The sequence below is a fragment of the Lagenorhynchus albirostris genome, chromosome 20 (assembly GCF_949774975.1).
Source record: "Lagenorhynchus albirostris chromosome 20, mLagAlb1.1, whole genome shotgun sequence".
Taxonomy (NCBI): Eukaryota; Metazoa; Chordata; class Mammalia; order Artiodactyla; family Delphinidae; genus Lagenorhynchus; species Lagenorhynchus albirostris.
The window spans coordinates 782,383-806,824 of NC_083114.1; the positions used below are offsets into that span (position 1 = coordinate 782,383).

Below are 24,442 nucleotides of genomic sequence, written 5' to 3' on the forward strand. Positions count from 1 at the left end.
GGATCAAACCAGCTGGGGGCTGGAGGTGTCCCTTTGCTGCACCCCACGCTCTAGGAACTCAGGCGGGCAGGGGAGCCCGGAGTCCTGTTTCGAGGAGGGTGTCGAGGCATTCGGGAGCTGGGGCCTTGGAGCGTGCAGGCACCCCTCAGGCATGAGGGGGGATGAGGATCGGGCTGTGGGGGAGAGCAGACGTCCTCTCTGCCGGGGGCGGGGGTCCCAGCAGAGCCCAGCGCAGTGGGGGAGACAGGCTGGCCCTGACCAGAGTCTCCGAGGCTGGAGCCTGAGAGGCACAGGCTCCCGGGAGCTGCTGCTTGCTCAGGCTGTTTGAGGAAAGACTTCCTGGTAACGAGGTGCCTGGAGAGGAGGAGTGATCATCCACTCAGGGTGTAACCAGCGGCCCTTGCCTCCCTCTCCCCAAAGCCCAGAGCTGGGACTCGGGTGAGGCCAGGGGCCGTGTGTCTCCCAGCCCCGTGTGCAGGCCAGGGGCTGGATCCTCTGTCTCCCTACCTGCTCAGGCTCTTGGCCCTTGCTTCTTGGCGTTTCTTCAAAGACCCATAAAACAGCAGACCTTTCTCCATGAGTGAGGCCCCACGTCAGGTCCAGGGCCCGGCCCACCTCAGGCCCATACATGTGCTGTCAGCTGCCACCTCTTCTCAGGTATCTTATTTTCCACTTGGGTGCTTGCTGCCGTACCCACTCCGGGTCAGGACCCTCCTTCTCACTGGGTCCCTGCTCAGTTTCCATGCCCTGGAGGTAGAAAGCAAGGCTTTCTGTGAAACCCCCTCCAGAGGGGCCTGCTTAGCATGTGGAGGCTTCAGAGGCCCCTTGACTGGGGCCTGCCTTCCTGCCCTGCTTCCTCTTTCGTCTCTGCTTTGAAAACCCTTTCTGAGCAGCCAAACAGCACAGACTTCATTATGGCACTGACAGCCCTGGACGTGCAGCTGTCCCAGCCACACAGAGCCAGCACCTGGGAGCCTGGGTGTCCCCTCTTTCCTCTCACACAGGCACCAGGGATCTGTGTTGGCGTGCGCCCCGGCACCCTCCCTCCCGTGATGGTGACGCCTGGGGGGTGGGGGTGGTGCCGTGTGGCCCTGGCCCAGCCCCTGCGAAGTCTGCTGTCCACCCAGCTGCGCTGGAGAGAAGCGACTTTACTTAGAAACTAGCCCCTCTCCTGCAAGCCACGGTGGCTTTGTTCCTGCCGCTAGACTGCCCTCCTGTCCCTGCTGACTCGGTGAGGCTTGGCATAGAGGCAGGAGAAAGCAGGGCTACCAAAAGGAGAAAAAAAGCTCCCTGTGGGCCTTGGCCGCCGTCCAGAGAACCCCAGGGCCCCTGTTCTCTGGGGTGAGTCCCCAGAAGTGGGAGCCTGGGAGGGATCTGTGGGTGCAACCAGCCCTGTGCAGGTTGGGGGCCCAGGCCCAGGAGGCAGGTCTGGGAGCGCTTGGTGCTGGGAAATGTGTTCCTTAAGCTCCCAGTCACTGCCCCTTGCATGTCAGGCCTGGAATTTCCTCTGCCTCTTGAGGATCCTTGCAAGCCCACTCCCTACCCAGTGCTGGGCTCACCCCAGGCGTCAGAGAGGGTTATGCATGTGCCGGGGTGCTACACTCATGGCGTGGGGCTGAGAGCACTGGCAGGAAGGGCCTTCCATCATGGGCACAGTGCCGCCCCTCCCCCTCAACCCTTTTTGGCGGCCTCTGTCTCCCTTGGTTGTCTCCCTTGGTCCAGCCTTCCCTCCACAGAGGGGACAGATGCACCGAGCAAGGTCTTCAGGTCACCCCCGCCCAGCTCTGCAGGAGGAATCTCAGTGCCACCCTGGGCCCGGCAGAGCCACGCCCAGCCTCTGAGCACAAACCTCAGGTTGTTGGGAGGGGGCAGGGCAGCGGCACCCAGAACGGCTTCTGCTTAGGAAAGCGTCACCGCTGGGGTGTGGAGCAGGGGCCCCAGGGCCAGGCTTCCTCGGGTCATTGGAGCTGGTTCTGTTTTAGTCTCAGGAAACTGTCAGAAACCACACCATGTTCTTCCAAGTCCACTTCTTCCGTGGTGGGTCAGAGCTCTCGGGAATCTCCAGCTGGGGAGTCAGGTCTGCTAATGGCTCTGCCTGAATGGGCGGTCAGGTGTATCCTGGGTCTGTGGGAAGAGTCATCCTGGCTTTATCCCATCCCAGGAAGCCTGAGATCCTTGCAGAGCTAAGGAAACTTTGGACCTGGTGAAATGCCTGTCTCTCACTTTGGGACACAGGGTGCCTGGGCTTCTTGGTGGCTCCTCAGGGGTGCCCGTACAACGTGAAGCCCCCTCTTGGGCCTTTCTCCTGCTCCCGGGGTGCCTGGTGGTGGAAAGTGCTCAGAGCCCCACTCTGCCTCTTACTGGCCGGGCGAGCGTGGGCTGCCGCCTCCTCTCAGCCCAGGCATCCTCCCCTGCGGGGTGGTTGGTGAGGGCTGGAGGGTGCGGCGCCCCGAGAGCCCAGCAGGTGGTCCCTGTGTTTTGGGAAAAGACAGCTGAGATGTGCCTCATTTCTGGGGGCACCCAGAGCCATCCTGCTGGCAGCCCCTCAGCAGCAGGCACCCCAGTGCCCTGGGTGGGCAGGGACTCGGGCCCAGGGCCCGAGCAGGTGCTGCATGGTGGCGGGGGTCCCAGCCCTGCCCTGTCTGGGCTCTAGGCTTGCAGTGTGGAGTTACGGTTCTCTGTGTGCTCTGGCCTTGGACTCTGTGTCTGGCTAAGTACCTCTCGCACAAATGCTTCTCCCTTGGGGCAGCACCAGCTCTGGCCTGGGTTCCCACCTGGGGTGCTAGCTGGGGCTGCAGAAGAGAAAAAGCTTCCAGCCCAACCAGGACATCTCTGTTCTGAGCCTTCCCTTCTGGCATTCTGGGCCTCTGACATGGTGTAGTTGACCTTGGTAGCCAGGTACCCGGGCGGCTCAGCCCGTGTGCTCCCAGGCCCGCACGGACACCGCTCTCCCCTGCAGGAGCCAGGGCCGGCCAAGATGGCTGTCACCAGCAGCAGCAGCAGCAGCAGCATCCCCAGTGCTGAGAAGGTTCCCACCACCAAGTCCACACTCTGGCAGGAAGAAATGAGGGCCAAGGACCAGCCCGATGGGAGCAGCCCGAGTCCAGCTCAGAGTCCCAGCCAGAGCCAGCCTCCTGTGGCCAGCACCCTGAGGGAGCCAGGGCTGGAGAGCAGAGATGGTAAGTGGTGGCCCGGCTGGCCCTCGGGCCCACCTGTCCTGGTGCCCCAGCTGGAAGCACTAGAATGGGCCTCCCGACAGAGCTGGTTCTGGGACTCGGGGCCTCTGAGCCGATCGTGAGCCCCGGGCCTCAGGCTCCCTCACCTTGTGTCCGTCAGCCCCGGGCTGGGCCTGGCCTGGTGTGGGACCTGGGTCGCTGGCCTCCAGCCATTGCCCTGCCCCTCCCCTGTAGCTCTTTTAGTCCTACCTGTAAAGGAGGAAGACAGCACCTGCTCTGTGAGCCCCAGGCCGGTGTCGTGTAATCAGGATGCTCTGTAACGAGGTCTGTGTACAAGGGGGCCTCTGGTTCCTGTGTCTCATGGCTGCTTCGTCTTCAAGTCCCCGTTATCTCTGGAAGCCCACTGTGTCCTGAGAGCAGCAGCAGTGAGGGCTGTCTCGTCCTGCTCTGTCCCATTCTGCCCAGGCGCCTGGGTGAAGCAGGGGAAGAGGATGCTGGGGAGGAAATGGTTGGCATGACTGCGCTTCTCCACCTAGCACTTGGAGTTGCCTGAGCAGAAGCGGGGCAGCAGCCTCAGCCTCCCTCGTCCAGGCCCTAGAGGGCTCTGCACGAGACAGGCTGGCTTTTCCCTTTACACCTGTCCAGGCCACTAGAGGCGCATGGACAGTTGGGACCCAGCTCGTTCAGGTGAAATGCATCTTGTACGGGCTCTGGGCAGAAGGTCCCTCAGCCCTCCCCAGGCAGCACACGCCCATCCACATCCAGAACCGTTCACTCCTCTCACTCCTGCCAAGGTGCTTCTCTGCCCGTCCCTCCAAAAATGTACTAAAAGGTTGCGTGGCTGGTTGGCCCCTGGATTCCTCCTTGATGTTCGGTAGGAAGTAGTTGTTGCTGGGACGTCTCTCCTGGGAGAATCCTGCTCTCCCAGCGGAGCCCCCAGTCTAGAAGCTCAGGGAGCCCCTGACAGTCTGTCAGCGGCAGCCCGGTAGGGAGAGGCAGATAAGGGTAAGTTCCTCTCCTGGGGCTCTGCCCTGGGGGGGCCACGCCAGCCTTTGGAGGTAGGAGGTAGAGAGGTGGCCTGTTTGGATCTGCGTGCCTTCTTGGAAAGTCCTCAACCAGAGGTGGCAGCCGGCCCAGCATGTCTCCTGCCCCTCTTCCAGAGGAGAGCACCTCGAGCAGCGAGCGTGTGGACTGTGGCCGCAAGGTCCGGGTGGAGAGCGGCTACTTCTCCCTGGAGAAGACCAAGCAGGACGCGAAGGCCGAGGAGCAGCCGCTGCCGCCGCCGCTCTCCCCGCCCAGCCCCGGCACTCCCACCAACAGGTACAGTGGCTCCGGCCCGCCCTCCCGGGAGCTTGGCCGTCCCTTTCCTCCCCCAGGTCCTCAGCCCTCTGGCCGAACCGTCTGCAGTGGCTCCTTCGGCTCCCTGGACACAGCCAGCCGGCCCCCTACCCACGTGGACTCCGGCAGCGCTGGGGGGCGGGGTGCAGAGAGACCGGGGCGCGCCTCTGCCTTTAAAGCCAGCAGGCAGTATGCCACCCTGGCCGACGTCCCTAAGGCCATCAGGATCAGCCACCGAGAAGCTTTCCAGGTGGAGAGAAGGCGGCTGGAGCGTAGGACTCGGGCCCGAAGCCCTGGCAGGGAAGAGGTGGCCCGTCTGTTTGGCAACGAGCGGAGGTAAGGGCGGTGGGGGGGCGACTGGAGGGCCATGTGCTCGCAAACGTGGGTGCACACTCTCCCACCCTTGCAGCCCCTGCCGTGCACACTCACATTCTCTTAGACACACACCCACCTGTGCACCCTCACACACGTGCATTCCGTCACATTCTCGTACACCCTCACACACTTTGTTACATGTTTCCTCCCCGCGCCCCCCCGCCCCAACACACACACACACACACACACACACACACACACACACACACACACACACACACACACACACACACACACACACACACACACACACACACACACACACACACACACACACACACACACGAGTGCCTGGGGAGAGACAGGGTTTGGAGATGGGCCTGGGCCAGGGCTGGTGGAGGTGTGGGACTTGACTGTGGTCTGAGGGTAGGAGGGCCCTTCCCTCGTTCCCCTGGAGAGTGGGTGGCAAGATCTTGCAAGGTTCCATCTCGGAGGCTTCAGGCCCAGGCCCGGCCCAGAGTGCCCCAGTGCCCCTGCCAGTAGGAGCTTCCACTCCTGAGTCTATAAATGGGGCGTCTGCCCAGCAAGAGGGTTCGCACCCAGCTGCGTGGGCTGCTGGCGGGATGTGAACCTCTCGAAACGATTCATGTTCTGGAAAAAGAAAATCCATAGTTTTCATTACATTTCCAAAGAAGTTGTTTTCTAAGAAAGAGGTTCAGACCCAAGTTCCACAAGTGTCTGTGGAGTGTCCTGCTGCCGCCCTCCCCCTGCCCAAGCCCAGCTCAGAGTTGGGGTGAGCTATGGGGACAGACTGGGTGGCCCTGGGCTCCCCCTCGAGGGGTTGGCTGGGAGCAGGTTGCTTTGCTCTCCTGCTCTCTTGCTTCTTAGCACCACCTGCTTTCCCAAATGTGCCCTCCAGCACTAGGAAGAGAGAGAAGGAAACAAGGTGCCTCAGTGCTGGGGAGGGGGAAGCTTACCTGTACTGGGGGGCGCCCTCCAGTGTCTGTCCGCCTGGTTCATTAGTAACCTTGAGAGATGTATGACCACCCTGGTATGCAGGGGCAGAGACGGGGGCGCAGAAGCAGGGCGTCTCCTCACGGGAACTGCCTGGGACAGCAGAGCCGCGACATAAACCCCAGGCCGGACCTGGGAACGGGAGGGCCCTGCTGCCAGGATGGACCCGGGACAGGGCCGAGGCTGTCCTGAGCGCACTTAAGTATAAGTGAATGGACTTGCCAGAAGTATAAGTCAACGGACTTGCCAGATGTAGGCGGCCAGTCTTCTTGCTGCATCCTGGAGGCCCCTGAGTGGGCAGCCACACCTGGTTTGGCGGGGACCAAAGAATTAACATTCAGCGCACCTGCTTGGCTTGGAGTTCCCTCTCAGCTAGCAGCCCAGGCTACACGGCATCTCTGGGGCTTTGCTTCCGCCTGCTCTTCGCTACCATGGGGATGTGCTTTCACCTGGTGCAGGCTGCCCTGGGGCCCCTCCGCGCTGCATCCTAACACTGTCACGTCACTTTCCTACTGACCCCTCATGACATCTGACTGGCTGCTGTCCCTCTCCGAGGCCTGCTTTCTGGTCCTGAGTAGCCGCCCCTCCCAGTGCTGGACTGGATTCCTGTCTCTGGGGATGTAGAACAGAACCCCACGTGGGCAGGACGCCGGCCACAGCTACCCAGAGTGGCAGCGGCCCGGGAGCCCGACTGGGGGGGCCTCAGGGGTGGGTTTCCTGACGAGCCCTGGCCCGGAAGTAATCCTTCTCGGATGGCGAGCTGCTGCCGACTGAGCGTGGGGGGCCCTGGCCCTGGTTGAACTGCTGGTGACTGACCCCAGAACCAGCTGCCGGCGGTCCTGTCTGCGCCTTGGCTGGCAGCCTGGAGAGGTCGGGTTCCGTCCCATCACTGGCCCACCTGGGAGGCCTTTGCTGTCACACCTGCAGGGCTTCAATGGACCCAAGTTTCAAAGGCCCCACTTGGCAGAGTCAACCGTGGCTGACTCCCTGGCAGGTGGCGCCGCCCTGTCCGCTCCTCTGACCCCCTCGCGGCCATGGCCGGCTCGCAGCATGCGATTCGCCTGTGCCTTGCCGGGCGCTGCTCCTCAAGGCCTTCCTGGGGCTTTCTGGTCCCGGGGTCAGTTGGAAGAGCTCTCGTTCTGCATGTGGCGGCACCGAGGCCTGTGAGCGGGCCTGGAGTGTCCTCTAAACCCGGCAGGTCGGTTGGGGACAGGCCACCTCAGCCGCCCGGCCAGCCCGAGCACCCGCGAGAGCTCCCCGTGGTTCCCAGGCCCTCCCGCCGCCCCGGCTTCCCGCGCTCGCTCGCTCCCCTGCTGCCCCCTAGGCCGCACCGCTGCTGGCCCCGCAGGCTGCCTGCGGACAGCTCTGTCCTTGGAGGAGACTCCGCGGGAGCTGAGAGCGCCGCAGGCCCTGGCTTCACAGGGAGCCGGGTCCCCAGGAGTTCTGCCTTCCTGAGGAAGAAGCCCTGAGAGCCACCTGTACTGTGCGCCTCCCGAGGGCGAGCTGGCCTCCGGGGCCTCGGGATGGGGGCCGGTTCCCCCACTTCCTCATGCAGTTAGACTTTAGGCTTCTGGGCCCAGCGGCCCCTCACTAGGTGCCCTCGACTCTGCTGCTCGTCCAGATGCAAGGACAGCCCTCCGTGTGAGGCGATCTCGGGGCGCCTGCCTGGGCGGCATCTCTGGGAGGACAGGCCTCTGGCCGGAGACACGCGGGCAGCCCCCGAGGGCGTGTCCCCCATGCGGCTGCTCGTGGCTCCTCACTGGTCGCGCTCCTCAGTGATCACCTCGGGGTTTTGCTACTTTAATTCTTTGAATAATTTTTGATTTACCATGATTTGAGTTTTACAAGCAGTCCTTTTCTGTTTATTCATTCTCCAGCCTTATTTTCTTTCAGGTCTTGCCCCTCTCCACCTCCTCCTGCTGTGTCGCTGTGTGACGTTACTCGCCCCTCCTCCGCCTGCTTCGCTCCCATCTCAGCTCCGTCTCCAGCCGTAGATGGCCTGATGATGCCGCCCGCCCTTTCACACGAAATCAACTTGCTTTGTTTTTAATTTGGGTTTTGATTCTTTTTACTGTTGGCAGAAACAATGTTAATTCGTGGGTCTTTTTCTTGCTAAATTTTGGATGCCCTGGGGTGGGGGCCGCATCAGATATGCTGAGGAATGTGATGAGGACGGTGCCCTCCGGGGTGCTGGCTGCCTTCTGATGCGTCTGGCTCAGGAGAGGGTGCCGAGCGCTGAGCATGTGACTGCCGAGTTCGTCAGCACGACAGAGCGACAGAGCGTGCGGGGACTCCAGTGTGGGGGCTGGGAGGCAGAGGGCAAGGAAGCGTCTGGTGGAAGGGAAGGGCCTTGCCTGTGAACTGCTGGCAGCCCCCCAAAAGACCCCCCTCAGCGGAGGTGGGAGAGGGAGCAGGGGTGTCCGAGGCGAGCTGGCTGAGCGAGCGGTGTGCACTGCCGGGGCCCTGCGCGAGCCAGGCGTGGGGTGTTGGCTGCGGGAGCCCCTCCGAGACTCCGGACCACGTCCCCTCGGGCTCTGGGGGACCCTGTCTCCCCCTCAGCCGCCTCATGCTCTCTCTTGCAGGAGGTCCCAGGTAATAGAGAAATTTGAGGCCTTGGACATCGAGAAGGCAGAGCACATGGAGACCAACGTGTCAGCCGGGCCCTCGCTGTCCAGCGACACTCGCCAGGGCCGGAGCGAGAAGAGGGCCTTCCCCCGGAAGCGGGTGAGCGTTCAGGCTCCGGGGCGGCGGGGGCAGGGTCAGCACGAGGCCCCCACACCCACCGAGGCCCCACTCACACCCGGACGCTCTTCTGCCCGGCCTCCCACTCGCATCTCCTGGTTCTCTCTCGGGTCTCTCATCTCCTTCCCCATTGAGTGGACATCTTGAGGGTGAGGCCTGTCTTCTGCGTCTTCCTCTCGGAGCTCCGTCCGTCTCTGCTGAAAGCTGCTCTCGTGAGCCTTTTTTTGGTCCCAGGTCGTAACCAGAGCCAGTCTCTTCCTCTCTGAGGCAGTCGGGCCGCGAGGCTGAATACTTTTCCTTCCTCTCTCTTTCGGGTGGTGGCCACAGCCCCAGTTTCTCTCCGCCCAGTCCCCAAGGTGGATTCCGCTTCTGAAACCCACCTCTCCTGGGCCACCCACCTCTCGTGGCCCCCCTGAGTCTGCCCTCCGTCTTCCTTCTGTTCTCTCTGGGCTCAGAGGGGCCCTAGTGCTCACTGCACAGAGCCCAGCGTCTTTCCTCTGTGACCCCACGAGGCCCGGGGAGGACGGGGGCCAGGAGAGCCACATGGCTGGTGCGTCTGCAAGAAAAGGCTGCTCTCCCACCAGGGTGGCTCGGCCCCGGCCGCGGGCAGCTGGAGGCGTGGGACTAGGAGTCTGGGCGCAGGTCCTGTCCTCACGGGCAGAGGTGCTGAGGGAGCCCAGACGGCAGAGCGCCCCCTCCTCGTCCGGAACATGGCCCTGCAGCCCGGCCCTCCCGCGGCTCCGGCTGCCCAGGGGCTGGCTGGTGCTGACGGGGCTGCTCTCTGCCACAGGACCTCCCCAGCGAAGCTCCTCTCCCGGACGCCTCGGCCTCCCCCCTGTCTCCACACCGAAGAGCCAAGTCACTGGACAGGAGGTCCACGGAGCCCTCCCTGACGGTGAGCCCGGGCGCCCGCGCTCCGAGGCCTGGAGACGCTGCTCCTGCTGCTTCTGTCCCCTGGGCTCTTTGCTGCTGCTGCCTGTGCCTCCGCGCTGGCGTCCCTTCTGTGCACGGGCCCTCACGTCCGTGCGTGGGAAGCAGGTGCCGTGTTTCTGCCCCTTCTCTGGGCTGCGTGGGCATCCTGAGCTCTGAGGTCCGCAGCAGAGGAGGCCATCTGGCCAGAGCAGCGGAATTCTGGCTCCGGGGAATCAGGGCCACAGGACGAACCTCCGTTCTTCTTGTTTTGGGTGTTTGTTTCTGTGACATTTTGGAGTCGGGAGCCCCCCTCTTGCTGGGCACTTGTCTTGTTCGTGGGGTCACCACGGAGGGAGCCCAGCCTTTGCTCCAGGGCATGGGAGCCGTGGCCATCGGGTGCAGGTAGGGAGTGGTCAGGCGGGTCGAGCGGGCCCGTCCCTCCCTTGGGGAGCCCCGCATGGCAGGCCAACGTCCCAGGAGTGAGGACAGCTGGCAGCTGTATGGGCCCTCCTCTGCTTTGTCCTCAGCCTTCCGAGGAGCCTGGGGCTGATGCCGCCCCTCCCAGGCGTGGGGCCTCCAGCGGCAACCTGACTTGGAGCCGTGGGGCCAGGGTGGAGGCTTTCTTGCCTGGAGTCTGGGTTTCGCTCGCGGGTTTGGAGCAGAGGCTCCAGGACGCGTGTGGCTGACTGGTGTCCCACTACGTGGCATGTGTTCTCTTAAACCCTCCTTGGGTCCTTGGAATATAAAAACACAGCCCCGTTCTGGTCGCGATGGCTGTGGAAGAGCACACGGGCCGAGGGGAGCAGTGGGCCACATCTCTTTCCACACTGGCCTCGCCTGCGCCCCGATGTGTGACACAAGCCAGGCCCAGGGGCTGCCTGCCTGCGGCCCTCGAGGTGCTCTCAGGCTGCTCCTCAGGCTCCGGCGCACAGGTGCCAGAGGGAAGAGCAGGGACAGCGCCGCGTTCGGTGCCTGCGGCCCTGGTTCTGCTTCTTGTAGGGAAACGGAGACTCAGACTCATCTTGGCAGGTCAGTGGCCTGAGGGTCTCGGCAGGCTTGCTGCTGCGTCTTGCTTCACACCGGGCGTGGTCTCTGCTCTCAGTCTTCCTGTGGCCTCTGTGAGAACTTCTCAGCTCTCCTTTCAGCCATCGCTGCACAGCTTCCCTCCACACGAAATGCCGGGTGACTCTGTCGGGGCCGTTCTTCTCTGCCTTCCGGGCAGCCCTGCGGGCGCAGCAGTCAGGCAGCCCCACTTGTGCTGCTCACGGGGTGAGGGGGCCTCGCGCTCCTCGAAGACGCGCGTCCGGGGAGCAGCTCTGGCAGCCCCTGCCAGGGCGAGGGGCCACGGGGGCTCCTCTGGCAGGTGGATTAGCCCCTTTCCGGGGCCCCCTCATTGGGGGAGAGACAGCTGCCTTGCCAGTCACCCTTTACCCAGAACCGGGACACCGCTGCTTTCCTCTCAACTGTTCTTTTTTTTCCCTTTCTTAGCCCGACCTGCTGAACTTCAAGAAAGGCTGGCTGACCAGGCAGTATGAGGATGGCCAGGTGAGTGGCCAGAGCTGCTGTGTTTCCTGAGGCGCCGGGGAGCAGGCATGAGGTCCAGCTGGCCTTGTCCCTGCGGGTGTATGAGCGCTGGCCCTGTCCCCCGCCTCCAGCACACCCTCTCATCTTGGGGACCAGGGTCGTGGCCAAGACCCCATCTCCTCAGAACTGGGGGTGCAGTGGGGGTGGGGGCCGCCGGCCTGCCCGCTGCCAGCACAGGGACTGTTCTGCTCCCAACGGGGTCTCAGCATCGGGCCTGGGGACGTGCTGCAGCACTGGCTCCCCACCTGGTGACCTTTCCCAGAAGTTTCCCGAGAGCCCAGGCTTCCCCAGGACAGGAGGGCCTTCTGGTTGTGGGGTGGAGCCAGTAGCCAGGGTGCAGCCGCGGCCCTGCGGGGAGCAGTGGACTTGAGCAGGAAGATCGAGCCATTCGTGGCTGCTGGGGCGGAGGCCAGGCCTCCCAGGAGGCAGGAGGATGAGCCTGCGGGTCCCACCGAGAGGCCCGTAGAGTCCCCTCCCCGCTTCCTGAGTGACCGTGCCCAAATGCCCTCTTCTCTCTCTACCACATCAATCCCCTCGGCCCTGCCTGGAGCCTCGAGCCTCCCCGCCTTGCTCCTCACGGTGAAGATTTGGGAGGCCAGCTGGTTGGGTTGCTCCTGCCGGCGGCAGGTGGGCGCCCCTCTGGTTAGCCAGGGAGTGGCCGTGGCTTGCAGGTGGCCTCCTTTTGGCTCTGGGGGCCCAGCCCCTATCTGCAGCCTCTGGAGCCGCAGCCCCGCTCAGCAGCCACGCCTCTGCGGGTGGAGCACACGCAGCCCGTGGCCCACCACAGCTGTCCGCACCGCCTCATCGCCGGGGAGAGGTTGTGCGCGCATGGCTGCCCATGGCCCGAGTGGAGTCCTGTGTGTGTCTGCCCCAGCGGGAGGGGCCGCCTGCCCTCTGCGTTACCTGTGCCCAGTGAGGTGCCCCAGGACCCTGGCTGTTGGGTGCCTCAGAGCGGGAAGGGTGGGAGTTGAGTCTTGGTTTTCCCTTCTCTTTCAGTGGAAGAAACACTGGTTTGTCCTTGCTGATCAAAGCCTGAGGTTCTACAGGGACTCGGTGGCTGAGGAGGTGAGTGTCTCAGCTCCGTTCCTCTGTAGGGACAGGGGAGGTCCAGGTGGCACCGCTGTTCCTGGGCCAAAGTCCCCTCCGGGTGGACGGGTAGCCCAGTCCAGATCTGCAGAGGAGTCTGATGTTCCCGGGGCTGGTTCCTGCTGGAAAGTGGGCTCTCTAGGCCCTGCTTTCAGCACCCAGGTACGGGGGTTTCAGTGGCTTTTCTTGTCTGTGTTCTTTGAAGAACACTGAAAGACGTCTTGTTTTAAAACTCAGGGTGAGTGGTTTTGTTCTTTCTATACAGAGATTTTGTGGTGAATTGAGTCTTTAAAGAACTGAACTAAATCTTGCCCCTTGTTTTCTGGACAAGGATGGGACGTGGCAGGTGAACTTGGCCAGCCTGGTTGAGAGTCCTGATTCCACGGTCGAACACCAAACAGAAGGGGCTCTTTTTTTCTTCACCTACAAAAAAAATCATCTGTTTTGAGCAACTTGGAAGTCTGTTTCTGCACCTTTTCCCTTGCATTCCACTCCAGGAATCCTTCAGATATACTCCCACATGTGAAGAAAGAGATGTGTTCCATGTCAGTGGTTCCTGCGCTTCTGTAACAGCAGGAGATCTGAAAGAACCTAAATGTCTAACGCTAGGGGCTGCTTATATACCCTGACACTAAGTTCTGTCTGGACTGCAGTGGAAGGACGTTAGTGACACAAGCACAGATGTAGAGCAGTGTGGGTGGTGGGTCTCTGGGGGAGCCTAAAGTCAGGGGCCACAGGAGCATGGGTGTTTGGCTGTTCTGAGTGTGGTCTGTGGACCCCTGGAGACCCGTTCAGGGATTCTTCTGTAACAAAAATAGTGTCATAAAACTATGATGCCATTTCCTTTTTCCGTTGTGTTGGCCTTTGCACTGATGGGTGCCTCAGCCTGGTCACGCTGCAGGAGCAGGTGGCTGGCCCCCGTGCATCCTTCACCGCCACACACTGTGAAGTTACAGAAAGGGCCTTAACAGAGCAGGAAAGGTGCCCACTTCGGTAATACTCTGTGATGTGAGATGGGAGGTTGGTTGGCAGAGGTTGCTCCTGCTGCTTGTCCAGGTGTGACGGCCGTCCCGGGGGAGCACTCGCCCGCTGCCTGCGCTGCCCGCCCCGCCGGCCACCTCTCCTCGCGGCCCACCGCCTCTGCCTGAATGTACGACGCACAAGTGCTTGCTCGGTTTGGGTGTTCGGCAGACGTTTTCTTAAAAATGAACCAAGTGAGTCTCTTCCTTCAAGGAAAACGACCGACAGAATTGTTACCAGTGATTCAGTTTGAGCTTCCAAGCAAAACTGGAACTTTGGAAAACTTGTGTTCACCATCACTAACTTGACAGTCTCCCCCGAGCTTACAGACTCTCCTGACTGAACAGGTGGTGATAATAACAAATGCAGTGTTTGCTCCTGTACAAGGAAACGTCAGTATCTGGGGGCTCTTCCAGAGGACGAGACAGTGTCACCAGATCATGTGGGGGTGAAAGACCCCCTCAAGGAGCAGGGTAGAACCATGGGTTCTAATGCAGCAGAGGACAGAAAGCATCCCCTTCGCAGTTCACCTTCAAGAAACTACCACTTGTCAAAGGAGAACAGCCCCAACTGTCTTTTTGAAAAGACTTAAAATTCACTTCCCACTTCCAATCTCGTATCTGTGTGAGGCCAGACCATCTTCATATGCTTCAACCAAAACATGTCAACAGGGCTTCCCTGGTGGCGCAGTGGTTGAGAGCCCCGCCTGCCGATGCAGGGGACGCGGGTTCGTGCCCCGGTCCGGGAAGATCCCACATGCCGCGGAGCAGCTGGACCCGTGAGCCATGGCCGCTGAGCCTGTGCGTCCGGAGCCTGTGCTTCGCAACGGGAGAGCACACAACAGTGAGAGGCCCGCGTACCGCCAAAACAAAAAAACAAAAAAAAACATGTCAACAAACAGACTTGAGTGCAGAGACGGGGGTGTGAGAACCCAGCTGTCCTCGGAAGTTAAGCATTAAAGAGAGTTGCAAAAATCTCTTGCTGTTTTTTTTAAATGATACTTTTTGTTAAAAAATGAAATGGGTTTGTGTACTTCAATGCATAAATTTTTGTTTCAATTTTTTTCCTAATTTCTAATAAGGCAGATATCATCAGTATGTACAACCCACATAAACAAGCTCTTTGGCACCATCAATTTTTAGGAGTGTAAAGGAGGTTTGAGAACCACGGGCATGGGATGTCTTTGGCAGGATGTGTGAAAAATGGTGGTGTGGATGCTTCTAGGTGGTGTGGGGTAGGCAGCGCCCTGCCTGTGAGCATGTACAGTTCACGGGGCACTGGCCTTTACTTTCTAAATCCCTCATTTTCTCCGCAGGCGGCCGACTTGGATGGGGAGATAGACTTGTCTACATGTTATGATGTCACGGAGTACCCAGTGCAGAGAAACTATGGCTTCCAGATCCATGTGAGCTGGGTGGGGTTTGCAGGGAGGCTGAGTGCAAGGGTGGGGCCGTGGGCCTGACCAGCTGGTGCCTCATCCTGTGCCCTCCTCTGCCCTGGAGCTCCTCACCCCACCCCCAATCTGTAGTCTCGGCAAACATTAAGACATTAGCATCTCTCTCAAGGCTGTCTAAAAGGGTTTTTTACCAAAGGTTCTTTCTTTTTCTCCCATTTTTTAAACGCTGGAGTTCGGGCCAGTTGGAAGGATGTGGGAAGTTAGAGTGAAAGTGTTGAGTTCTTAACTCTCAGGGTGCTGGGTTTTTATGCACTTGCTCTGTCCTTCATTCATCCACTTACCCACTCACTGGAGTCCTTTCTCCCCACAATCTTGTGAAGACCTCCCAACGAGCAAGGCATTGCCCCGTCCTCAAAAAAATAATCTGATCGGACAGGTGAAACAGTCCTCACTGGCCATGTCATCAAAGCTCGGGGTCCAAGGGCTGCTCAGAGGTAGCCAGGCTCGTGGTGAGGGCACCGGCCCCCGGCTACCGTGTCTGCCCTCACTCTGATGCCACCTATAAGTCTGAGGGTGCCCCAGACCACCCTCACATTTGATAATTTGCCAGAAGGACTCACAGAACACAGGAAAACACCGTACTTAGGACTGTAGATTTATTTTAGCAGAGGCATACAGATTGGTACCAGCCCAAGGAAGCAACACGTGGCGAACTGGACTGAACAGGAGGGCCCTAAATGAAGCTTTCCTGCCCTTGGGACGTGTTTCCCTCTTGGCGCTGACGTGTGATGACACACAGAGCTTCCAACATGGGAAGCTCGCCCAAGCTTCAGGCCTGGTGCCAGGCCCAAGCCTCTGTGTCCAGAGTTTTTATAGAGGCTTCATAACTGATCAACTGAACTGCTGTCCACATGGTCAAATGCAGGTGCCAGCCCCCTGTCCCCCAGAGCCTGGCTGATGGCGCATGGCCAGAGCCCCAGCCCTTCACCGCATGGCTGGTCTTTCTGGTCTGGCTAGCCCCACTGTGCATCACAAGGACACAGGGCAAAGGCCAGACCTCCCTTTGGGGAAAGCTAATTCTTCCCCCATGAGAGCCTTAGGCGTGCGATAGGAACCAAGTGGCCTGACAGCTGTCACACTGGGGCTCCCCGGCTGGGACTCCTGCAGCGTCACCTTCTGACACTTGGGCCCAGAGACTCAGCTGTATCTCTGGATTCAGCCTAGATGCAGCATGTGGCAATGACTAATATTAACCAAACTCAGAGGAGTGAGTTCAGATCTGAAGGCCAATGAATTCATTAAAAGGAAAAATCCAGCCCCCAGTCCACCAGGCTGCAGGGCATCTGTGGGGGGCACCAAGTCATAGCTGAAGGTGGCGCCAATCTGACGGCCCGTGCCGTCCCACCGTGATGCCCTTCTGCCCCTCATCCCTTTAGGAGGAAAAGATATGCTCAGTGAGCTAGACCTCTAGCCTCCTCTCTGTGGACAGATTTGGGGACGGTGCCAAGTTCTGGCATTGTGGGCCGCACGCTGAGCCCCCCCCCATCTTTTTTCTTTTTATTTTTGGTTGCGTTGCTGCGCGCGGACTTCCTCTAGTTGCGGCGAGCGGGCTTCTCATGGCAGTGGCTTCTCTTGTTGTGGAGCATGGGCTCTAGGCACGCAGGCTTCAGTAGTTGTGGCTCGTGGGCTCTAGAGTGCAGGCTCAGTAGCTGTGGTGCACGGGCTTAGTTGCTCCATGGCATGTGGGATCTTCCCGGACCAGGGCTTGAACCCGTGTCCCCTGCGTTGGCAGGCGGATTCCTAACCACTGTGCCACCAGGGAAGCCTCTCACCTCCCCATCTTGAAGGGCAGGCTTCTCTGGGCAGGGCACCCTGGGGGTATGCGTCCATTCCCATCGCTGAGCAGGTTACATCATCATGTTCTAGGGTCACTTTCTGTGCAGTAAGGCCGTGACCTGGGACTCTCCTGGTCACAGATGGGGCGTTTCTGAGTCACCTGTGCTCCCTGGCTGATGTCGTCCACCAGCCTGACCCCTCGTCACTTTACCTGGGTAGGGGGCAGTGAGCTTATGAGTTCTGGGGCTTTCTCATGAGCCCCATGGACTGGGAGTTCTAAGTCGGGAGAGATGGCGCCCAGCACGGGAGGCCAGCTTCCTGGCGGGACTCGGCCTGGCTCACTAGGGAGCTTTAGGATCTCGAGGGGCAAAGCTGTCCCTGGCCTGGCCACCAGACCTGGTGGCATCTACCAGGGGGCTGAGTGCAAAAGCTGGCGGGGTGGCATGGGGGAGCCCTGAGTGCCGAGTTGAGAGCCAGCCTTGCCCCGAGTTGTGGAAAGCACCGGAATGTGGAGGCAGCTGAGTGTCTGTGAGACGCATCTGGTGGGGCAGCAGGGACGGGAGGCCAGGTGTCTGGCAAGTGCGGGGCGCCCGGGAGAGGGAGGGGCAGGGTTAAGGGCTGGAGACCCAGAGTGCGGTGAGCTGTGTGCGGGAGTTGGCGGAGCCTGCAGCGTCCTGGCCCGTGGTGCGTTTGAGGCCGAGATGGGCCCTCTGAGACTGGTAGACAAGCAGCCAGCGTGTGGGCCTGGGGCCGGGAGAGAGCTCGTGGCAGCTGAGAACTGAGGTTGTGGGAGAAGGTGGCCGAGGTCACACTCCATGAACAGCACACCAGGAGCAGGAGGCGGCCCAGGGGCCAGCACTTCAGGGAGCCTGGAGGCCACGCCCCCCCCCCACCCCGGTTGGCCTGCTTTGGGGGGAACCGGAGGGAGAGAGGAGTGGATGTGGGTGGTGGGCTGTGGTCTAGATGGGGCGTCAGGTGGGGTCTGGGGTGGGCCGAGGTCACCCCGTGCTGTGCTGTGCTCTGCAGTGCCCTGATGCTCTCTTAGTTTTGGCCCCTGGCCATGCCAGCTCCTGTCCCGAACCCATCTTGCTAACAGTGTCTTCCCATCAGCTGTTTTGCTGACGTCTCGTGGGTCCATTTATGAGTAGCTTGAGCAGCTTGAAGAGTTCTGATTCCCTCACTTCTGTAAGACAGGAGCCCATGGGCTCAGAGGCAGGGGAGGAGGCTCTGTGCAGCCACCGCCACCTCCTCACCCGCATCCCCACCCCTCCTCAGCTTTGCTGGGGCCGCGTGGGCCGCTCAGGGCCACAGGGACTGTGTCTCCAGGCCACTCATCACCCACTGCCCATGCCGCCCCCTCCTGTGATGTCCTTCATCTTGATTGGCATCCCACCAACTCACCCAAGTGTGTGTGGGGGGGTCCAGGGATTGTCCTTGAGGTGCCCCCCCCCACAAGCCTGTCAGTGCTGCGCTGTGCATGCCACCTCCTCCACCTCTCTGAAGTCCCTCTCATCACCTGAACAACCAGCCCGGCCGCCCAGCAGGTCTCCCTGCCCCTCCTCAGCCCAACAGACACAGCCCCCATCGGGCCCCAGCCACCACTGAGCCTCGTGCCTGCCACTCCTGTCCCCGGTCACCCTATGAGCCTGTTGTGCATGGTTGCACGCCCCAGGCCCACTCCCTCCACCTGGGTCATGCACCCCTTCCCCGTCCACTCGCCCACCCTCCCTAGCCCTGCCATGCCCTGGCCCCTTCCCGCTGCTCCCCGCACGCACGTTCTCCTTCCTTCCAGTCTGCGAGCTCCTTAAAGAGCAGGGAGTGTCAGTAAAAGTAAAGGCCTGCTGGGTCCCATGGGGAGGGGACGCCCGGGTTAGCCACAGCCATGACAGTGTTCGCGGCTTTGCTCTCTCCTTTGCCCTCCAGCTCTGTTCATCCTGAGTGAGGCACATACCGCACTCCTGGGACGGCCACCTGGCCGCCAGCCTCCCTGCGGGGCCTTCTTCAGGGGTGGGGAGGTGCCAGTCACTGCTAACTCCTCGTCTTCTGTGTAGACAAAGGAGGGCGCCTTCACCCTCTCTGCTATGACGTCTGGAATCCGGCGGAATTGGATCCAGACCATCATGAAGCACGTCCACCCGATCTCTGCCCCCGACGTGACCAGGTGAGCCGGGAGGGTGCCCGAGGGGCCCAGCACAGCCTGCCCCCCGGCCTTCAGTCCACCGCCCACTCACTCTCCACTTGGCCTCCTGGGAGGTTACCCTTCCCCCTCAGGCCTGGCCGCGGGAGAAGCTCCCCAGGGCCCGGGCACTGAGCCACGGCTGGGTGAGGGCGGCTCCGATGCCGCATTCACAGGCCACCTTAGCGTTTCCTTTTCTTGATCCTTCTGCCTCACTCCTGAATCTGCTGGATTTCCGTGCAGCTGTGACAAAGCTCTCTTTGCATCTCTTGGTACTGGAGGCCAAAGTTGGGAAACTGTTCCCCGTGTCAACATCCATGCTTCATAAACCTCGTGATTCGCCCCACACCTTCCTCCTCCTGCCCTGATGGTTAGAAACCTGAAGTTTTCATTTTACAAAAAGCGGAGAAGCTCCCTGTGTGTGGCTGGTGCTGTGATGTCGAGAACTCTGCTGCCCTGACCCTCACGGCTTCGGCGCCTTCGCCGGTTCTGAGAGCCTCTTGCTTGCAGTTTTCGGTCCGGTCGTTTAAATGCTTCTTGAGTGACTCTCTTGCGTTGGAGGTTGCGCCCAGGGGGCAACCCTGGTGCCCACGCAGCGCTCCTTGGCCTAGGGCGGCCTCACACCTTGGTCAAGTTCTGGCCTCCTTGCTAGTGACCTGCACCTCTTTGGACAAGAAGGCAGGAAGGGACCCTAAATGGAGGACTCTTCTCTCTAGTCCTTCCGTCCTTGTGTTGTCTGTTCGATTGTTTGTTCATTCCTTCATTTATTGCACGAACAGAATACCTGGTTGTTCCCGAGTCTCTACGACCAGGAGCAGAGATCAAAGCTCTTTCCGGGTACTTTGAGGAGGCTGCGTGCAGTGGGTCGGGGCCCGGCTGGGGTTCGTTAGCCTTGGGATGTCGCAGGTGTGTGGCTCTGGCCTCAGAAAGGGCAGGAAGGACGCGCTCAGGCGACACATGGCTTGGGAGAGGCGCCTCCCCTCCGTGTTGGGGCCACAGCCCATGGGGACAGCAGTGTCCTCCTGATGAGCAGTGCACTCCAGGGTCAGCCGCCTCACAGCCGGGGTGCTTGCCTCACACAGTTTGTTCCGTGTGGGCTTTTATACTTGGAGGAAAAGATGGATTTTTTTAGTGCAGCAAGGCCATGTCCCGGGAAAGTTATTGGAAACAGGTACAGATGTCAGAAGTGTGGGTTTGAGCTGCACACCGCGGCCCCCCCAAGTCTGGTGGGGAGTCGCAGGGGCTGCTTCTCCTGCGGATAGTGGCGGGTCTGGCTTGTTGTGTCATCCTAATGGCTTATGCAGTCCGAGGCCTGGGCCAGCTCTCAGTTCAGTGGCATTGTTGAAAAGGTCCGTTCTGGAGAAACTGTGTGCAAGCGTGTGGTCTTGACTTGGAAGAGCCCAGGGCCACCTCCCGGGACAGGGAGGATGCTTCTTCTGCAGGCTCCCTTCTCTTTGGCCACCTTTCAAACACAGATGCTCCCTGGAGTCCCCAAGGCCCAGCCCTCGCCGCGCTGGGGGTCTTCCCACCCTGTTTTGAGGGCTTGGGGGGGACCAGAGGCCAGTCAGCTCAGGCCAGGGTCGCAGGCTCTTGTCCTTGGAGCCCGGAGACCTCTGCCTCGGACGGCCACAACCAGTGCCCTACAGCACCCTGCCCGGGGACCTCCGCTGTGGGGCAGGTGGGGGGAGGCGCATCCAGCTGCTGGGCAGGCAGAGGTGCCCTCGAGTGTCGTGCTTCCTGCTCACCTCTGCCCCGGGTGGGCCACCAAGTCCTCTCAAGTCCTGTTCAGTGAGCCCCTGCCTGGTGCCGGCTCGTGGGTGCCACCTGGGCCATCGAGCTCACTGGCCCACAGGTGGTGCCAGGGCCATCACTCTGATCCGTCTGTCACGCCAGCCACCCAGAGTGGTTTTTTAAAACACAGACCTGACCGTGTTACTTACCTGCTTTTTAAAAACCCATGAGCCTTTCGAGGGAAGCGGTTGTTGGTCTCGCTTGTTCCGTCACCGCCGGCCCAGTGCCTGCGTGCCGTAGGGTCTACCTCCCACGTGGCCTTGTGTGGGTGTGGCCGTGCCCGGCGCAGCCTGAAGGGGCTCGCGGCCCCCCCATTATCATCCTGCGGGAGACCTCTGGGCTGTTGTCTGCGGCTCCTTTTCTGCTGTCACCACTCAGTGCCACTTGGGGTTCCCTCCACAGACGTGTCAGTGAGTCAAGGCAGAGTCTCCCCCTTCCTTGTGGGAGCCACAGCCGCGTAGAAAAAGGCATGTGGTGACAGCAGGGAGCTGGGCCCTGTCGCCGGGAGCCCCGCCTGACCAACTGTCTCCCCTGCCCCAGCTCGCTGCCGCAGGGCAAAGACCGGAGCAGCTCCCCCTCGGAGACGAGGCTGCGGGAGAAGCAGGACGGGGAGCCCGGGGAGCCAGACCCCGAGCAGAAGCGGAGCCGGGCCCGTGAGCGCAGGCGGGAGGGCCGCTCCAAGACCTTCGACTGGGCCGAATTCCGCCCCATCCAGCAGGCCCTGGCCCAGCAGAGAGCCGGCGCCCCGGGGCCTGCCACCACACGGCCCGAGGCGGAGCCCGGCGAGCTGGAGAGGGAGCGTGCGCGGCGGCGGGAGGAACGGCGCAAGCGCTTTGGGGCGGTGGACGTGGCTGACGGGCCCAGCATCGACGACACGGCCCTGCGCATGGAGGTCGACCGGGGCCCGGGGCCACCCGCGACCGCCGACCTCAGGACCCAGAACGTGCACGTGGAGATCGAGCAGCGGTGGCATCAGGTGGAGACCACCCCTCTCCGGGAGGAGAAACAAGTGCCCATCGCCCCCCTGCACTTGTCCTCTGAGGATGGAAGCGACCGACTGTCCACTCCCGAGCTGACCTCTGTGCTGGAGAAGGAGGTAATGGCCGGGCGGCATGGGCAGGGCAGCTCCGTGCAGCCACCTTCCCCGGCACCCGCTGTGCCTAACCCGCCCCAGGAGCTTGCAGGCCCTCAGGCAGACAGACACGCGACAGCCCCCCCGCCTCCCCGCCGAGCGCAGTGCAGGCCCGAGGCATGCTGGGGTGGGGGGTGGCAGGGAGGGCACCGGGCCCTTCTGGAGACCAGAGGAGTGGCGCTGACACTGAGAGCCAAAGGTGCCAGAGATGAGGCGGGTGGGCTGCAGGCCAGGTGGGGCCCCGTCTGCCCTGCTTCCGCCACGCACTAGAGGCTGGGGGCAGAAGAGACATGTGAACAGAGATAGCTTTCTGTCTGGACTGGCCCTGCGACCCTCAGTGAGACCTGATGGGTGCGGGGCAGGCAGCAGGAGGCGGGGCTGATTCTAGGTATTGGGGGCAGGACGGGCCTGCTGGGGGGCCTGGCACGAGCCTCCTCCGGATGCAGAGGTGGGTGAGCGGTCCCTGCACTTGGTAACGTGACATTTCCCTTCATGAGGAAGCGCCCAGAAGTCAAATCTGCAGAAGCTGGGCCATGGGTTTGTGAGTCTGAGCAGAGGTGCCACGGCCAAGGAGGTGGAGTTCCAGCTGCCTCTCAGGAGTCCTCAAGGATGCGATTCACATGTGCGCTTGACTTGGGTGGCTAACGAAATCACAGCTTGGCCACTGGCCTGCCCACTTCTCATCCTCTTCTTATTTGGTTAGATTCACGAGGCTGACGTTTATCACTAGCATCAACACTTGGATTTTTTCCCAGTTTTTTCCATTTTCTACGCCTGTTAATACAGTAATAGAGGCAAGATGTGGAAGAGTAACAGTTCAAACTCACGTTGCTCTAAACGGCCAAAACGAGCCTGCAAGTCAACAGGCCACACACTGGACCCTGAGTTTGTTTCAGACAGCAAGGTCTGAAAACCAAGGTCCACGTGCCGGTCAGCACAGTCTGCTGCACACCCAGCTCCCTGCTTGCCACGGCCCAGCAGCTGAGGGCACGTAGGTAAGGTTCCAGAAGGGGGCAGATGGGTGACGGCTGGATTCACAGCCAGTGACAGCAAGAGTGTGAAGCAGCTCAATTCTTGAGGACCTCTTCTCACAAAAAGAATTTTATATGAAATCCATTGTACCCAACTGGTCAAACAGGGTTTCCCCAGAAGCCAAGGTCGAGCCTGGCGTGAGGCCTGCCCTGGGGCAGCACAGGCGTGCTTGGCCACGCTGAGGACACCCAAAGGCCCCAGCGGGCAGTCTTCCCTCTGACAGGGGCACGAAGTCCTCATTTCCTGGTGGGTCTGCACCTGGTGGATCCTCAAGCAGGTGTGGAGCTTACGTGGCTGCCCAGGTTGACTCACAGCTTGAGCTGGAACCTTGGGTGAAGACCCGACGAGCACATCCACCCAGGTGTGGCCACCTGCAAGGCCCTCGGAGGCGCCACTGAGCTCCAGCCCAGCTGGAACTGGGCACGCCACCGAGCGCCCGTGCCGTGCTGCTGCTCCTGTTACCGCCATTTTGCTTAAAAACGTGTGTCTTTTTGCCAACAGTTGGAGCAGAGCCAGAAGGAGGCCTCAGACCTTCTAGAGCAGAACCGGCTGCTGCAGGACCAGCTGAGGGTGGCTCTGGGCCGGGAGCAGAGCGCCCGGGAGGGCTATGTGCTGCAGGTAGGGCTGCGGGGCCGCCACGGCCCTCCAGGCGCCCTCGGGCTTCAGTGTGCAGGACCCAGGCAGGCTAGGAACGTGCAAAACCGAGTGCCAGGCCTCTGGACTCCTGTGCCACTGGAGCGGGCTCCCTGGGCAGTGGGCTGCCTGGGTCTCCTCCTTGTGCAACAAGTTGGAGGATCTGCCTGAGCCCTCTACGTCGAAGGGTTATTTAGATGTTTTCAGTAGTAGTCTTTCTCTTTGGCTTCCAAAGAGTCCAATATATATTTATTATCAACATCACATGTTTGCATGTTGTTTCTAACTCTTTTCACAGTGGCAGCATTAGTCCCATTTTACAAATTTAAGAACTTGAGTAACAGCCACATGCCTCCTTTTATGGCCAAGCCCATGGCAGAGCTAGAACTGGTTTCCTGCCCCTGACCGTGTCTGTACCACACCTACAAGGCAGCCTGGGACTGTTACCACTAGCCTAGTGGCCCATTTCTTACTTTCTGCCTAGGCTGAAGTTTGAGGGGGAAACACGGCCGCCCAGCCCTGAGCCAGCCGGCCCAGTGGTGTGGAGGGGAGGGAGGGCAGCAGCCTGAGTCCTGAGCTGAGAGTCCAAACCTAGCGTCTTCCTGCAGAGGCCTCTGTGTCAGAGTGCCGGCCCGCCCCCATGCAGCAGCGGGCATGCCACAGGCATCGTGTCAGGCGGGAGGGCGCCCGATGGAGCAGGCCGACGCGAGCCAGCTCCTCCGCAGCGTTTCAGGCCCCGCTCTAGTTCTGGGGTATAAAACAACGCGCTCCTGCCCCTTCAGCCAATGTGCAGTGGGGAGAGGTGATTCACAGACGAGTGCCGGGGGCAAAGCAAGACAGGGCGATGGGACGGAGAACTCGAGCTCTTGGCCAAGGCTGAAGGCACAGCGTTCAAGTCAGGGTCCTGCACTGACCAGAACCCGCGGCGCCCCTCCCCTGCAGCATCAGCCTCCTTGCCTGTGTAGACCTAGACTTCGTCCCCGGGGGCTCTTCAGACTCTCAAGGACCCAGAATCTCTGTGATAAGGTTTTGCATCAGCATTTCCAGACTGCAGCACACTAGCCTCCTTGGTCCGAGTGGATCTTCTGGGCGGAGTCTGCCCTCCTACCTCTCTCCATGCCTTTTTTGTGGCACGTTTCTTCTGCCTTCCTTTCCCCCTAAGCTTTGGCCATGGCCCTGGGCACCCCGTGTCCCCTGGACCCTCCTCCTTAGCCCTTCAACCATAGTTGTCGCCATGCCCAGTTCAGACTCTGAGGTAC

General features: G+C 61.0%; 1 protein-coding gene across 3 annotated transcripts in view; it reads left to right on the top strand.

The window, feature by feature from the left end:
• MPRIP (myosin phosphatase Rho interacting protein) overlaps positions 1–24,442 on the top strand; it is a 129,409-nt gene that overhangs the window by 86,941 nt on the left and 18,026 nt on the right. For 2 of the 3 annotated variants that reach the window (XM_060134580.1, XM_060134579.1), the window contains exons 6-15: positions 2,960–3,179; positions 4,337–4,496; positions 8,426–8,567; positions 9,376–9,480; positions 10,986–11,042; positions 12,078–12,146; positions 14,503–14,592; positions 18,471–18,580; positions 20,927–21,482; positions 23,052–23,168. In XM_060134580.1, coding sequence (XP_059990563.1) covers positions 2,960–3,179; positions 4,337–4,496; positions 8,426–8,567; positions 9,376–9,480; positions 10,986–11,042; positions 12,078–12,146; positions 14,503–14,592; positions 18,471–18,580; positions 20,927–21,482; positions 23,052–23,168 — 1,626 coding nt within the window. Of the gene's footprint in view, positions 1–2,959; positions 3,180–4,336; positions 4,851–8,425; positions 8,568–9,375; positions 9,481–10,985; positions 11,043–12,077; positions 12,147–14,502; positions 14,593–18,470; positions 18,581–20,926; positions 21,483–23,051; positions 23,169–24,442 lie in introns of all 3 variants that reach the window. The other variant, XM_060134581.1, reaches the window with a different exon arrangement.